This window comes from Eriocheir sinensis, chromosome 59 (genome assembly GCF_024679095.1).
Source record: "Eriocheir sinensis breed Jianghai 21 chromosome 59, ASM2467909v1, whole genome shotgun sequence".
Lineage (NCBI taxonomy): Eukaryota > Metazoa > Arthropoda > Malacostraca > Decapoda > Varunidae > Eriocheir > Eriocheir sinensis.
In genome coordinates this window covers 11,057,715-11,074,196 of record NC_066567.1, presented here as the reverse complement: position 1 = coordinate 11,074,196, position 16,482 = coordinate 11,057,715, and the positions used below count along the sequence as shown (strand labels likewise).

The 16,482-nt window shown below is 45.5% G+C and overlaps 1 protein-coding gene across 1 annotated transcript in view; it reads left to right on the top strand.

The window, feature by feature from the left end:
* LOC126985197 (HEAT repeat-containing protein 1-like) overlaps positions 1-16,482 on the top strand; it is a 125,256-nt gene that overhangs the window by 77,358 nt on the left and 31,416 nt on the right. Inside the window, exons 17-19 of the mRNA XM_050839754.1 lie at positions 6,653-6,853; positions 10,624-10,785; positions 11,750-11,934. Of these exons, the coding sequence (XP_050695711.1) occupies positions 6,653-6,853; positions 10,624-10,785; positions 11,750-11,934 (548 nt within the window). The remainder of the gene's footprint in view (positions 1-6,652; positions 6,854-10,623; positions 10,786-11,749; positions 11,935-16,482) is intronic.

Here is a 16,482-nt window from a genome sequence, read left to right as displayed (position 1 = left end):
GGAGACCTGATAGTGGTGTACAGGGTGGCAAGCAGGGTGGAGCATTTGGACAGAGAGGACCTGTGTGTGTGGAGCGAGAGAGAAACGAGAGGACATGGAAAGAAGTTGAGGGCGACCACGTGTAGGCGAGATGTGAAAAAGCTTAGCTTCCCAAACAGAAGCATTGAGCTATGGAATAGACTGGAGGAGGAGGTGGTTTGTGCAAGAAACATTCATGATTTTAAGGAAAAGTTGGATAAGAGTGGATATGGAGACGGGACAGGGCGAGCGTAGCTCTTTTCCTGTATGTAGGATTAGGTAGGAAGACACCTGCCAAACGGGCGCAAGCCACTCCTGGTGAGGTATATATGGGAAGTGAGGAGGGTGCTGAAGCCCTCCAAAGACCCTTCCCATTACCTCACTAACCATTTCCCTATTGTCTCATCTACACCAGAGAGTAGTTCAGCATGCTCTCTAAAGGCAGATCCTCTCTCTATCCACACCACACTACATTCACACAACACACACATTTTCCCAAAATTCAAAATTCAAAATGGCGTTCAATAACCATGCCTCGGAGTCCCCGCCTGGGGGGGGGGGGGACCACAAATTACCCCAGGGAGGACTCCCCCTCTGGCTGCTGACCTGAGAGGTGTCTTGATAACTCCTCAAGCCTTTTTCTTCTCAATTTCTGCAACATTCACGGTCTTCGTTCTAATTTTCATTTTGTGGAACACCATCTCTCCTCTACACCTCAATTTCTCTTCCTCACCAAAACACAGGTTTCTGAGGCTACTGACAGCAATCTCTACTCTGTTCCCTCCTACTATCTCTATCCTAAATTTCAATCCAAAGCTGGATGTTGCGCCTACGTACGCAACACTTGCTCTCATGCCCACGACCTTGACTCTTCAGAATTTTCCACCATCTGGCTAAGACTTCATTGTCATTTTACTACTAAATACAACTGTGCTGTTTATCTCTCACCTAACTCTACTAACTATGTAAAATTCTTTGACTACTTGAACTCTAAAGTGGAGCACATCTTGACCCACTCTCCCTTCGCTGAAATCTCCATCTTGGGAGATTTCAATGTTCACCACCAGCTTTGGCTTTCATCCTCTTTCACTGACCAGCCTGGTGAACAAGCCTACAACTTTTTTCTCCTTAATGACCTAGAGCAGTTGGTTCAGCACCCTGCACGTATTCCTGACCATCTTGGAGACCGCCCCAACATACTAGACCTCTTCCTTACCTCTAACCCTTCTGCTTACTCTGTCAAAGTGTTCTCTCCGTTGTCCTTAACCCCTTCTGTACGGCGACGCCGACATCGGCGTCATGAAGTGCCCAGTGCAATATACGGCGACGCCGACGTCGGCGTCGTAATTACATTTTGTTTTAGTTGTTCCTGAGTGATTCCGTATTCTGTTCTGACTCTACCTAGAGACTCAGTATGTGATACGATGTCTTATTTGACTTTCAATGTTATTATAGTGTAATAACGTAAGTGTGTCTTGCGCGCATTTGTACTTGACAGTAACAATCAATTTTAACAGAAAATAACAAAAATAATGAGAAAGAAATGATATATGTGCATGTGTAGAGTAGTGGAGTTCCTCTTCCTTTGAGTTGCCAAGTGGCTGGGTAGTGAGTGCTTATCTCACCACCCCCTCGGCTCAAGGACGCGGCCTCCCCTCCCTGCCTCCCTTTCATCCTCCCGCTGTCTCTGTTCTCTTTCATTCTTCCTTCCTTCTACCTCCTCCCTCCAGTGTGTGTGTGTGTGAGAGAGAGAGAGAGAGAGAGAGAGAGAGAGAGAGAGAGAGAGAGAGAGAGAGAGAGAGAGATGCTAATCTCGCAAATTTCTTTGTATAATTATGCTTACATCTCAAAATTATCAACTAATTTATGTTTCTTTATATGCACCATTTAAATTTGCATGTTTTTATATATAATACATGATGATTATGTTGAGATTATGGCTCAAAACTTGTTATAATTAGAAGCGACATTTGAAATTTGGTGCGCATGGCCAGCCCGGATACGGGGCGGGGCGCCGTTTTCGCCCGGCCGTAGTGAAAGGGTTAAAAACTGTGCCTCCGTGCTGACACCCTGCCTGGTCAAACTCTTTCGCCTCTGCCTTTCAACATCTACCTCTCCTTCCTGCTGAAAGTATACCTTCATACAGCCTGTGCCTAAGAAGGGTGACCGTTCCAATCCCTCAAACTACCGTCCTATAGCTTTGCTTTCTTGTCTATCTAAAGCTTTTGAATCAATCCTTAACCGGAAGATTCAAAAGCACCTTTCCACTTCTGACCTTCTGTCTGATCACCAGTATGGGTTCCGCAAGGGGCGTTCTACTGGTGATCTCCTTGCCTTCCAAACTGATTCTTGGTCATCCTCTCTTAGCCGTTTCGGTGAAACCTTTGCTATTGCGCTGGACATATCAAAAGCCTTTGATAGGGTCTGGCACAAATCTTTGCTTTCCAAACTACCCTCCTACGGTTTCTATCCTTCTCTCTGTACCTTTATCTCCAATTTCCTCTCTGACCATTCTATTTCTGCTGTGATAAACGGTCACTGTTCTTCCCCTAAACCTATTAACAGTGGTGTCCCACAGGGTTCTGTCCTATCTCCCACTCTCTTTCTGTTGTTCATTGATGATCTTTCCAAAACAAACTGTCCTATCCATTCTTACGCCGATGACTCTACTCTGCATTATTCAACTTCATTTAATAGAAGACCCACCCAACAGGAACTGAATGATTCCAGGCTGGAGGCGACAGAACGCTTAGCCTCAGACCTTGCTATTATTTCTGATTGGGGCAAGAAGAACCTAGTGTCCTTCAATGCGTCAAAAATACAGTTTCTCCACCTATCCACTCGACACAATCTTCCAAACAACTATCCCCTATTCTTTGACAACACTCAGCTATCGCCTTCCTCAACACTAAACATTCTCGGTCTATCCTTAACTCAAAATCTCAACTGAAAACTTCATATCTCTTCTCTTACTAAATCAGCTTCCTCGATGCTGGGCTTTCTGTACCGTCTCTGACAGTTCTTCTCCCCCGCACAGTTGCTATCCATTTACAGGGGCCTTGTCCACCCTCATATGGAGTATGCATCTCACGTGTGGGGGGGCACCACTCACACAGCTCTCCTTGACAGAGTGGAGTCTAAGGCTCTTCGTCTCATCAGCTCTCCTCCTCTTACGAATAGTCTTCTACCTCTTAATTTTCGCCGCCATGTTGCCTCTCTTTTTATCTTCTATCAATATTTTCATGCTGACTGCTCTTCTGAACTTGCTAACTGCATGCCTCCCCCCTCCCGTGGCCTCGCCACACACGACTTTCTACTCAAGCTCATCCCTTTACTGTCCAAATCCCTTACGCAAGAGTTAACCAGCATCTTCACTCTTTCATCCCTCACGCTGGTAAACCCTGGAACAATTTTCCTTCTTCTGTATTTCCTCCTGCCTACGACTTGAACTCTTTCAAGAGGAGGGTATCAGGATACCTCTCCTCCCGAAGTTGACCTGTCTTTCAGCCACTCCTCTAACTCTTTTTAGGAGCAGTGAGTATCAGGCTTTTTTTTTTTTTTTTTTAGCATTTGTTACCTTTTTCATGCCCTTGAGCTGGCTCTGCTGTAAAAAAAAAAAAAAAAAAAAAGGTCATTACTAGGTAAATAGATTAGATGATGAGAAAGGAGAGAAGGGTTAAGGAACAGCAAGCTGAAACTTGTTGAAGAGGCGCCCCCCTCTCTCTCTCTCTCTCTCTCTCTCTCTCTCTCTCTCTCTCTCTCTCTCTCTCTCTCTCTCTCTCTCTCTTTATTTATTTACTAAGCCTGATTACATGAGATGGTACATGGAATTGGCATCATACAACTAAAAGTTAGCGGTAAGGTTCAGAATAATTATCTGTAGTTGTGTTACGGGAGAATGAGCAGTACAGTGACAAAGTCAGTGATGTACATTGGACAATAACCAGGTGTTCCCTTCTGTTTTAAAAGAGTGGAGTGTAGTGGATGTGTGAATGGCAGTGTGCCGCATCAGGCAGTTCCAGAGTCTGGTGTACTGGGGCACGAAAGAGCAAAGGAAGGTCTCTGTTCTGGCGAAGGGCACGGTGAGCTGGTGTTCCCTCAACAAGGCAACCCTGGTGGCGTGGGGGTGTGCTGTTGCCGGAGAGTTGCGAGGTGCGGAGCAACCTGCTTGTGTACCTTGTACATGGTATACAGGCCAGCCACGTCTCGCCTATGCTGAAGAGGATGTAGTGGAGTGGGTTGCTGCTGGTTTAGGGTGGCCCTTTGAGAGATGAGCTGTTGGGCGCGGTTCTGTACCTTGTCGAGAAGACCCAGGTATGAAGGAGGGCAAGATGACCATCCCAGGGGGGCGTATTCCATAAGGGAGCGAACCTGGGCAGCATAAAGGTTAGACACTCCCTTCGCATCGAGGAGGTGGGAGACACGCCTGACACAGCTTAGCCGTCTGCTGCCTTGGAGGCAGTCTTCCTGACGTGGCTGGTGAAGGACAGGCTGTTGTTCGCCTCCACGCCGAGGACAGTGATAGACTGTTCCAAGGGCAGCACCTTCCCTTGTAGAAGTATGAGGGGAGTGGGGATGGCTGGGGGGCAGCTTTGCCTGTAGACCAGCATGACCTGTGTCTTGTCGTGTGCCAGGTCAACCTGCCAACGATGTCCCCACGATGAGATGGTCTGTAGAACCTGGTTGATAAGGGCGACGGTTGCACAGTGACCTGTACCGTCGCAAGAGAATGTTAGGGTACAGTCATTCGCATAGGCGTTTGTTTCAGGGATGAGGTGGAGGAGATCGTTAATATGCACGTTCCACAAAAGTGGTCCAAGGACACTTCCCTGTGGGACGCCAGCATTAATAGGATATTCCTCCGAGGTGTGACCATTCACCACTACACTGAGCGATCTGTCCTGGAGGTAGTCGTGAAGGAGATGGAGGAGCCTGCCACTAACAGAAAGATCATGGTTAGCAGGAGTTTGAAGGCTCTGGTACGTTTTGTGAGCTGCCTCTCTAACTTTTTGTTGTTTTGATACTTGTAAGGATACTTGAGTGGAAGAAAGAGAAAGTGTGAACTCTGTGCCATCCCCTTGCCAGCCTGTGCTGGCTGCAGTGGCTGAGGTGCCCTCCAAGATGCCTGGAAACACATTTTATGCCAGCAGCTCTCACCCTCACCATGTATCACACCCTCTAGCGTGACTATTACACAACCTGTCACAATTGGGTTTCACCACCTTGTTCAGTGAGTTAGGCGCTCCAGGCAATATGAATAAAGGCCCCAAAATTAGCAGCTCTATTTTATGTTGCTTTCATTGACAGTCTGTGAAAACAGGAACTGTCTTTTAAGGCTTAAAAATTGCATTTTTAGTGTAATAATACAGTCATCCCCCGCCGTTCGCGGGTATTTCGTTCCCGGACTTCGGCGCGATGCGCGAAACCGCGAACGGCGGGACTATAACCCTATGGGAAAATATGCATTTGGGGAAGTCACCTCTGACACGTCATATAAAACATGTTTTTTTCGTTCTTTTTAATGACTGAAATGAGACAAGACCTTGTTAGACAACAATATGTAATCAACACTCACCCTGGGGTCAAAATTTAGTAGCACAGAAGACCCAAAAGTAGCCCAATTTGCGATAAGTAGCCCAATCTGGCAACACTGCAGTGTGGCGGCGCGTGAATTTTTTTTTTAGGATAATGTTGCTATGAGAAAATCTCGACCAATAGCAGTCGTCCCTGAGTGAGCTGCTGGCCAATAGGAAAGCATGACGTCACAGTCTAACCGTGACGTCACTCAGGAGCAACCTAACGTCCATTGCCCCGCCTCCCTCCTCTCTCCCTTCCTCCCTCCTCTCTCCCTTCCCCCCTCCTCTCTGCCTCCCTCCCTCCCTCCTCTCTGCCTTCCTCCCTCCTCTCTCCCTTCCCCCCTCCTCTCTGCCTCCCTCCCTCCCTCCTCTCTGCCTTCCTCCCTCCTCTCTCCCTTCCCCCCTCCTCTCTGCCTCCCTCCCTCCCTCCTCTCTGCCTTCCTCCCTCCTCTCTCCCTTCCCCCCTCCTCTCTGCCTCCCTCCCTCCCTCCTCTCTCCCTTCCCCCCTCCTCTCTGCCTCCCTCCCTCCCTCCTCTCTGCCTTCCTCCCTCCTCTCTCCCTTCCCCCCTCCTCTCTGCTTCCCTCCCTCCCTCCTTTCTGCCTTCCTCCCTCCTCTCTCCCTTCCCCCATCCTCTCTGCCTCCCTCCCTCCCTCCTCTCTGCCTCCCTCCCTCCTCTCTCCCTTCCCCTCCTCTGCCTCCTCCCTCCCTCCTCCTCTCTGCCTTCCTCCTCTCTCCCTTCCCCCCTCCTCTCTGCCTCCCTCCCTCCTCTCTGCCTTCCTATTTAGCGTCAATGCATCCGCGTATACGCGAATCTGGGGCCGCGTATAAGCGGGGGGGGGTCACAATTAGTTGACCGCGAATACACGAAACCGCGATGGGTGAGACCGCGAACGGCGGGGGGTGACTGTACAGTACATGAATAACACATTGTTGAATAGTGTAAGATGTAACAGCTGAAGCCTCAATCACCTTGACTTTATAAGGGTTCACTAAAGTAAGTATGTGATCAAAATTGGTAACAATAATCATTTTTCTCTATTTTCTTTCTTCCTCACAGGTCATTGACAGCCTCCCTCAGTTCCTCTCCCCGTACATAGAGGAAGTGACCAAACAAGTGTGCTGCATCAGACCACTTGAAGGAGCCACAAAAACAGCAGCAGTAGGGAAGGAGTCCAAAGTCATGGCAAAATTGTTGGCCATAAGGGAATCATTGATAAAGAAAGTGGAGCCACGTATTTTGGTGCCCAGACTTGTAAAGGTGTGTAGTTTCCTGGTTGTTGTATACTGTATCAGTTGGTCTGGTGTTATCCTGTCGCCACGTCCACTTCCATCCAGCCAAGCCTTAACCCGGTAGCAGCAGGGATCATGTTTCTTAATGGTCCCTCCTAGCGAGAAAAATGAGAAAAAATCACCCCTCACACGAACCATTTCATAATATATATCAAAGCATTTGTGATCAGATTATGTATCATCAATGTTGGGGGGTTAAAATCATGGCACAAATTTGGCCCGTCGCTGCTACATGGTAAAGCCACAAATTTGGCCCGTCACTGCTACCAGGTTAAAGCCCTGCATGTTCCATCCCTGCCCTGCCTCCTTAGCCAGTTCATTCCAAGCATCAACACCTCCGCTACATGGACAACTAAATTTCTTGACACTACACTTGATGTTGTGTGCATGCATGACCTCTTGTTTTTCCACTGTCTCTAGTCGGATCCTTCTGGTCCACATTTTCAAGTCCCCTGACTCCCTTAAACATCATAAAGTAGTTCCTCTCTTCAGCCTTCCAACTTTGACAATTTATAAATAGCCAATCTCTCTTCCTACAACAGCTGTGCTAAGCTTGGTGCCATCTGCTTGCAGCTCCTTGTACTCTTTCAAACTTTCTCATATGCCTTTGACCAGACAACCGCTGCTTACTCAAGCCTAGATGGTATCGTCAACACTAGCAATTCCCTTGGCATTTTCCCATCCATATAAATGTAAGCCACTCTCATATGTATGAGTAATCCAGTAATCTTGTTTATGGTCCTTCCTGGATGTTGGTTGTCTTGTATTATTGCCATCAGTTGTTTTACTTCTTCATATTTGTTAATTTTCTTATTTTCCATTTGCTTCTCAGAATGACTGAGGCAAAGCACTGCACTATTTCATTCAAATGACAAATTATTGAATTTAAAAAAAAATAGCAAAGAAGTTGCTCATCTTGCCATATTCCTTGAAGAAAAATAAAGCTGTTGTAGGGGGACCGGGCGCTGCCAGGGGTGCAGGTCTCCTTCCACTCACACTTCAAAAATGTTCCTCAAAACGTGATTGTAATGCGAAATATTGTAAATCGAGGATTTCAATGACTGGAAATAACTGCAAATGACTTATAATGACTTAGGTGACTTTCAGTGACCTAAAGTTACTTAAAAATGATTGAAAATTACTTAAAATGCTTTGTTTACACACATATCTTGGTCTTGCTAATCTCACTTGAGTGCTGAGGAGTTTGGTGGCAATACCAGTACTGTTAGCACAGTCACTGAGACGTTTGTTGCTGAAGCCAGTGCCGTTAGTGAAGTACTGGAACTGTTACCCATCCATACCTCTGACTTTCATTCCAGGCCCACGTTTCACTTGCATATGTGAGGGTTGGTACTGTTATTGTATTTCTCAAATCCCCCTTTACTTCCATGCTCACACTTCTGCCATTCATGATTCGTCCCAAAGACCCTGCCACCCTTCTTCCTTGCAGTGCCCTTTCTCTTATCTCACCCTCCATACCACCATGCTTACACATAACTGATCCAAGGTACTGAACTCATTGACCTCCTCCATTTCTTCACCATTCAAAATTATTTTGCATTCTTTTTCACATTCAATTCCCACTCTATATGGGCATACAAAATCTACAACCTCACTTCTACTTCACTCACAAACTATCACTTTACTTTTGTTGACATTTACTTTCAGCTTTCTCCTGTTACATACACTATCAAAAACACTGACCAAATTTTGTAGGTCACTTTCATTTTCAGCAATGAGCACTGTGTCATCAGCAAACAGTATCAAATTCAGTACCCACTTACTTCCCTCATCGAACAGTCTTACTCCAACTTCTCCAACTTTGCCCTTCATTTCTCTAATGACACCATCCATATAAATATTGAATAACCATGGTGACATGACACACCCTTGTCTTAAGCCCACTTTTATCTCAAAATGTTCACTTGTTTCTCCAGTAATTTTGACACATGCAGATGCATCCTCATAGGAAGACTTTATTGCACTAAGCAGTTTTCCTCCCACACCATAAATCTTTAAAACATCCCACAATGCAATCCAATCGACTCTGTCATAAGCTTTTTCCAAATCCATGAAGGCAGCGTATAGTTTCTTTCCTTTTGCTATTATTTTTTCTACTACCATCCTGAAGGCAAATATCTGATCCACACATCCCCTTCCCTTCCTGAAGCCTCCTTGCTCTTCACTGATTTTCTCTTCTGTAATTCTTTGCATAATAATAATGATAATAATAATAATAATAATAATAATAATAATAATAATAATAATAATTTATTGTTATTGTTATTATATTATTATTATTATTATTATTATATTTATCTCCTCGTTAAAATTTCCACATGGTTTCTTCACTGAGGCCTGAGACGCCAGTGTATAGAGTTTCCCACGGTGTGTTTTGTCTTAAAATGTTGGACAGTTTGAATAATGTTTCACTGTTCCCGTCATGATTTTCCTATATTAGTAATCTTTCGTTTTCGCTCAAACGCCGGGGAATTCCTCCCCTTCCTCCCTTCCTCCCCTCCTCCCCTTCGCCCATTCCTCCCTGGCTAGTGCTAATGCATATGTCGCACCACCCTTCCTTCCTTCCCACCCCCCACTTCCTCCTCTCTCACATGATGTTGATCTCCTCCCCCCCTTCCCTGTCCCTCCTCCTCTCTTGGTAAAGATGCATTCCCTTCCCGTCCTCTACTCCCCTGTCCCCCCTTCCTCCTCCCTGGCCTCCCTCTCTCCCTCCCCAGTCCTCCTTTGTTTTTTGTTTTTTTGTATCTCACAAGTTATTGGTTAATCATTGGATAGCCAGGATAGGCACTGAAGTATTTTTTTATATTGACTAGTGACTACCGCTACTGCAGTACTGCACACCGCGTACTGCACTGGGAAAGAAAAAAATGGGACCGCACTACTCCGGAAAAAGTACCGCACTACCGCAACCGTACTACTCCGGAAAAAGTACCGCACTACTGTAGTGCGGCAACGGCCTGATGAACGAGCCTCCCATAACCCACTTAGCCAGTGGGGTACCTCTTTGGCCGACTCGGTAAGGAGTGGCTCTCCCGTCACGCTGGTCGCGGGTTCAATCCCAGGCAGCCGGGGAATACCCTCTCCTTGTCTTGATTAATTTCTCGTGTGTTGTTTTGATGCATGCAGAGGCCGTGTTGGGAAATAGAAAGGATGGAAAATAAGCTCGTCGGGGCATTACACTACCACAACCGTACTACTCCGGAAAAGTACCGTACTACCGCAACTGTACTACTCCGGAAAAAGTACAGCACTACCACAACCGTACTACTGATGTTTCAGTACCGCGCCCACCTCTGGCTTTCTCCTCCTGATGTAGTCTCATACAAAACTGTTTGAATTATTTGGCTGAAGCATTGCTCTACCGCCTCACTTCCCCTTTACAGACGCAAGGGAGAGCGAGATATTGCAATCCTGTCCTCTTCAGTCTGGGGGGCACACAGAACACTGCTCCATGCCAGAATTTGGTTTAGGAGGCCGCCATAGAACTTGTGGATTACTTTTGTGTAGATTATCAAAATTAACAATAAGAGTAAAATCATCTTCCCTTCCTCTCCCCATTCCTCTTCACTTCACTCCCCCTTGTGTCTATTTCCTTCACTGCCTTGTATCTTCTCATATTTTCATAACTTCCTCCATTCTCCATTTATGAACTGATTCCATCTCATTATTATTCCATTAAATCTTTTTTCCTCCTCCTCCTCCTCGACCTCACTACAGGCCTTCCATTCCCTGCTGGGTGCCGGGGCCCTGGCAGACCTTCATAATCTGGTAGCCATGGTGGGCTGCCTTGTTGGGGAGTTGGGCCCCAAGAAACTTCCTCAGCACATCCCGGCACTGCTGGGGCTGCTGACCAACGCACTTGACCTGCGCAGCTTGAAGGTACTTTATGTATTTGTGTTATAGTAAACCCTTGAGAATTTGAACCTTGATCAGTAAGAATTTGGATAACTTGGATATGCTTGAGCAGATGGACAATTTATATGACAGTAAGATGCCAAGGGTCAGTCAGGTTACTCAGTAAGTCGAACTCTTTGTGGCGAAATGACATTTTTGTACATGTCTACACTAAAAACAAACATTAAACTAACATATGCCCCCCCTCCCCACACACACACACACACATGGTAGATATATAGATATGGAGACACCTGGAACAGCTTACAGGAAGAGGTGGTGGAGGCGAGCAGTGTCCAACAAATGAAGGAAAGGCTGGATGAATGTTGATATAGAGACGGGACTATTAGAGCTTAGCTTGGGCCCTGTAGACTACAGATAGGTAAATACACACATACTAATGTCTGCAAGTCCCTCGCAAGCCTTCTCTCTCTCTCTCTCTCTCTCTCTCTCTCTCTCTCTCTCTCTCTCTCTCTCTCTCTTCTCTCTCTCTCTCTCTCTCTCTCTCTCTCTCTCTCTCTCTCTCTCTCTCTCTCTCCAATTAGTGAGAGAGAGAGAGAGAGAGAGAGAGAGAGAGAGAGAGAGAGAGAGAGAGAGAGAAATTGCTTTAACCAGTCATATTTTTTCATCTCCTCTGGGACTGATGGATTGATTGGGAGTCAGTTGGAGCATCTAGGACAAAGTCGTGCTATTTTGAGCTATGTGTGCCAAGTGTCAGGGTTGTATCATGGGTAAGTCTTAATGAAGCCGTTCGAGTGAGCCAGTGCCCCCAAGGCATTTAATGTTTGAATGGCATTGTTCTAGTGTCAATTTTAGATACTTTTTTATTGTATTGCTCCCTGACCACCATTCTTGTTGAAACCACTGGAGAGGCTGTGGAGGTGCGGGCCGGATCCCAATGCAACGGGTGTGACCTCAGGAGCTTTCCTCTTCTCCCTCCATCATGCAGGGTGACGGCCAAGAGGTGGAGCCAGTGGAGGAGGCCATATTCTCAGCCATCAGCCGCCTCCTCCTCCACCTCCCTGAGCAGGACAACATCTCCATATTTACCTCCATAATAACCTGGGCCACTCCTCCACCCGCCACACCCGCTGAGACACCCACTGCACCTGCCAGGCTCATCTCCCTCTACAGGTTTGTGTCTGGAGGATATATGACTTCTGTATTTACCTAGTTGTAGTTTTACAGGGCCTGGGCTTTACGCTCATGTGGTCCTGTCTCCGTATCTGCATTTATCCAACTTTTGCTTAAAACTTTGCACACTCATCGCTCTCTGGCTGTTTATTATCTTGCATTATTACTCCCAGATCTCTCTCTTCATGTACTTTCTTTAATGTTTCACCATCTCCCATTTTATATGTCCATTTTGGTCTTGCTTCACTTTTTCCCATTTCCATAACATGACATTTCTTCACATTGAATTTCATCTCCCATTCCATACTCCATTTCCAAATTTTGTTTAGGTCTTCTTGCAGAATTTCACAAGTCTTTACTGTTTCTTATATGTCTTAGCAGCTTTGCATTGTCTGCAAACAGGCTCATATAACTATTTACTCCCTCTGGCATGTCATTAATATATACTAGGAAAAGTATTAGTGCCAATGGGGAGGCGGTGGCTGAATGGATAGCGTGACGGCCCCGTGTTCAGGAGGACGCGAGTTCAATCCCCGACCGGTGCCACCAAGCTGGGAGTTTTCAGCCGCCACCGAGTGGCTTAAAACTACCCACATGCTGTCCAGAAGACCACCTATCAACCTGGACTCTAGAGTCTAGGATTAAAGATGAGCTCCGGGAGGGCAGCATGAGCCAATGCAAAATGGCGCCACTATAAAAACACTCGCCTGCGCCAGAACGGGCTGGGCCGACCATCAGGCCCCGCCGGGAAGATGCCTTGGACCATAGCACTTAACCCTTTAAGTGCTATGGCCGGGCATGGATTGAACCCCGTACTGCGGGAGCCGGGGAGAAGTGAAGACAAAATTCACACGTTAGCATCTCAGAAGTAGCGGTGTGATTTGGGAGGGAGGGAGGGAGGAAGTAATGAACGAAGAGGGGGAAACGCAGGTGTTTTCCCTTGGGGGAGGATTAGCAGAGATAATTATCTTCCTCTTTCTCCTTCATTCTTGTTTCTTTCTTTCTCCTTCTCTTTTCTTCCTCTTTCGTTTTTCTTTAGCTTTCTTTTTCTTTACTTTCTTTATTTCTCTTTTTCTTTCTCCTTTTTCTCTTTATTTCATTCTTCTTCTTTCTTTCACTCCTTCATTCTTCTTCTTTTATCTTTCAACCTTTTCTCTCTTTCATTTTTACTTTTTCTTCCTTTCTTTCTTTCTTTCTTTCCCTTTTTTTCTTTTCTATTTTTCCTTTATTTATTTATTTATTTCATTTTTTTCTTTCTTTATCTTTCTTTTGTCTTTCTCTTTATTTTGCTTTCTTTCTTTCTTTCTCCCTTTCTTCTTCTCTCTTTTTCTTTTTCTCCTTCCTTCTCTCTTTGTTTGTTTCTTTCTCTCTTTATTTCATTCTTGATTTCTCTTTTTCTCTCTCCCCTTTCTTTCTCTTTCATTCTTCTCTTTCTTTATTTCCTTATTTCTTTCCTGCTTTCTCCTTCACTTACTTTTTTCTTCTTCCCTTCATTCTTCTTCACATATGCAGGATATTTTGAGAAGGGAGGGAGGAGAGGAGGATGGGGATAGATGGAGAAGAAGGAGGAGGTTACTGTTCTTCCCCGAAACCTATCAACAGTGGTGTTCCACAGGGCTCTGTCCTATCACCCACTTTCTTCCTGTTATTCATCAATGATCTTCTTTCCATAACAAACTGTCCTGTCCACTCATACGCCAACGACTCCACTCTGCATTATTCAACTTCTTTCAACAGAAGACCATCACAACAGGAAGTACACGACTCCAGACTGGAGGCTGCAGAACGCTTAACCTCAAACCTTGCTATCATTTCCAATTGGGGCAGAAGGAACCTTGTGTCCTTCTATGCCTCAAAAACCCAATTTCTCCACCTATCAACTCGACACAATCTTCCAAACACCTATCCCCTATTCTTCGACAACACTCAGCTATCACCATCTTCAACACTAAACATCCTCGGTCCATCCTTAACTCAAAATCTCAACTGAAAACTTCACATCACCTCTCTCGCTAAATCAGCTTCCTCGAGGTTGGGCGTTCTGTACCGTCTCCGCCAGTTCTTCTCCCCCGTGCAGTTGCTATCCATATACAGGGGCCTTGTCCGCCCTCGTATGGAGTATGCATCTCATGTGTGGGGGGGCTCCACTCACACAGCTCTTCTGGACAGAGTGGAGTCTAAGGCTCTTCGTCTCATCAGCTCTCCTCCTCCTACTGATAGTCTTCTACCTCTTAAATTCCATCGCCATGTTGCCTCTCTTTCTATCTTCTATCAATATTTCCATGCTGACTGCTCTTCTGAACTTGCTAACTGCATGCCTCCCCCCCTCCCACAGCCCTGCTGCACATGACTTTCTACTCATGCTCATCCCTTTACTGTCCAAATCCCTTACGCAAGAGTTAACCAGCATCTTCACTCTTTCATCCCTCACGCTGGTAAACTCTGGAACAATCTCCCTTCATCTGTATTTCCTCCTGCCTACGACTTGAACTCTTTCAAGAGAAGGGTATCAGGACATCTCTCCTCCCGAAATTGACCTCTCTTTCGGCCACCTCTTTTGATACTTTTTTGGGAGCAGCGAGTAACGGGCATTTTTTTTATTATTGTTTCCTTTTTTTGTGTGCCCTTGAGGTGTCTCCTTTGTTGTAAAAAAAAAAAAAAAAAAAAAAAAAAGTACTCGATAAGTACGTGATCGCTCTTCCCAATAGGGCTCTTACAGTTCATCTCCTCTTTGGTATCTGGCTCCCTGGTGATTATCAAGTACAATCTAGATGGTTCGCCTTCTCCTCTGAATCTTGCATTTTCCTCCACCCACTGTGTGAGGACGTTATCTATAACCAATTCCAAAACCTTGTTCCCCCATGAAGCTTCACTTCCTTCCGTTGACCAGTTTTCCCATGACACTTCCTTACAATTAAAATCTCCCATTATCAGAATCTCATCCTTCTCCTCCAGCAATCTCCTTAGGCAATCCAATGTGTCTTCCAGCTTCTTCTTGTACAATTCTTCTGTCCATGAATTGGTTTTTGGAGGGACACACACCACTACGATATTTCTGCACCCTCCCCTTTGCAGTCTTATTCCCACACTCAAGACCTCCGCTTCCCCTTCGCCATAGGTGACACCCTCCACTGTCCATTCTTTTTTCAACAATAGCATCACTCCTTGTTCATTTTCTCTATTTCTCATCCATACATTATATTTACCATCCCCTATGTTAAATGCATCTATACTACCAGTCAGTTTGGTTTCCGTAATCCCCATAACATTGGTTTTCCTTACTCAGGTAATCTCCTATTTCTACCATTGACGATATTGACCCGTTCACATTAATTATGCCACCTTCAAGCTGTCTCCTCCTCCCTTCTGTACCACTTCCTTAGGTCCATGTCCATCACTCTCCAGAAAAATGTTTTCTTTTCCTCTTCTGATCTTCCTTCATTCTTTTCGTTGGCTTGATTCTTCAAGTTTCTTATCGTGTTCCTTTCCTCCAAACTTCTGTCCTTCCTTACCCAGACTTTTTTGTAGGTCTCTGTTCTTGCTAACTTCCATGACCTTCCCACCACTTCTTCTGCAGCCACTTGAGACCTAAATCTAATTTTTACTGGTCGTTGGGCTCCTTCTTCATACTTTCCAAGCCTGAATACTTCTTCAATCTCCCCTACCAGCTCATGACCTTCTTCCTGAATTGCTTCAATTACTTGCTCCACTGCCTTCCTGTCTTTCTTTTCCCTTGTATGTCTGATTGGCATGTGCTCTTCATTAATGCCCACCACTATTACAGACTTCTTTTTTCAGCCGTGTCCCTCACTGTTTCTGTTTTTCTTTTATCACCTTGATCACCTTTTCAGTTATTGCTTCATCCTTAGCCTTGACTTGCTCCTCCACAATTTTCATCCTTAGCCTTGACTTGCTCCTCCACAATTTTCATCCTTAGCCTTGACTTGCTCCTCCACAATTTTCATCCTTAGCCTTGACTTGCTCCTCCACAATTTTCATCCTTTGCCTTGACTTGCTCCTCCACAATTTTCATCCTTAGCCTTGACTTGCTCCTCCACAATTTTCATCCTTAGCCTTGACTTGCTCCTCCACAATTTTCATCCTTAGCCTTGACTTGCTCCTCCACAATTTTCATCCTTAGCCTTGACTTGCTCCTCCAAAATTTTCTTAAAGCTAACATTCTCCTTTTCCTGTTCCTCCTTCCAGACTTTATGCATTTCCTTTATTTCCTTGACTTTAACCTCTGTATCCTCTGTCTTCTCATTTAACATTGCGTGCTTGTGCAGGTCATTGTATGCATTTTTCCAAACATTTTTCTCTGTCTTTAGGACGTCAACCTCTCTCCAGCATCCCCTTTCTGTCCTTCATTTCCTTCATCTCCCTTTCCAGGTCAATAAGTCTCCTTCTCAACATAATGTCTCGGTCTCTGTGGCCTATCCATGTCTTCGGAGAAACTTTCAAAATCATTGTCCCTTGTCCTGGCTCCCCTGCTTACCGGTGTAAACAAACCCGGCAGTGGCGACAAAGCCGTCGCCCCCGCCTTCTCCT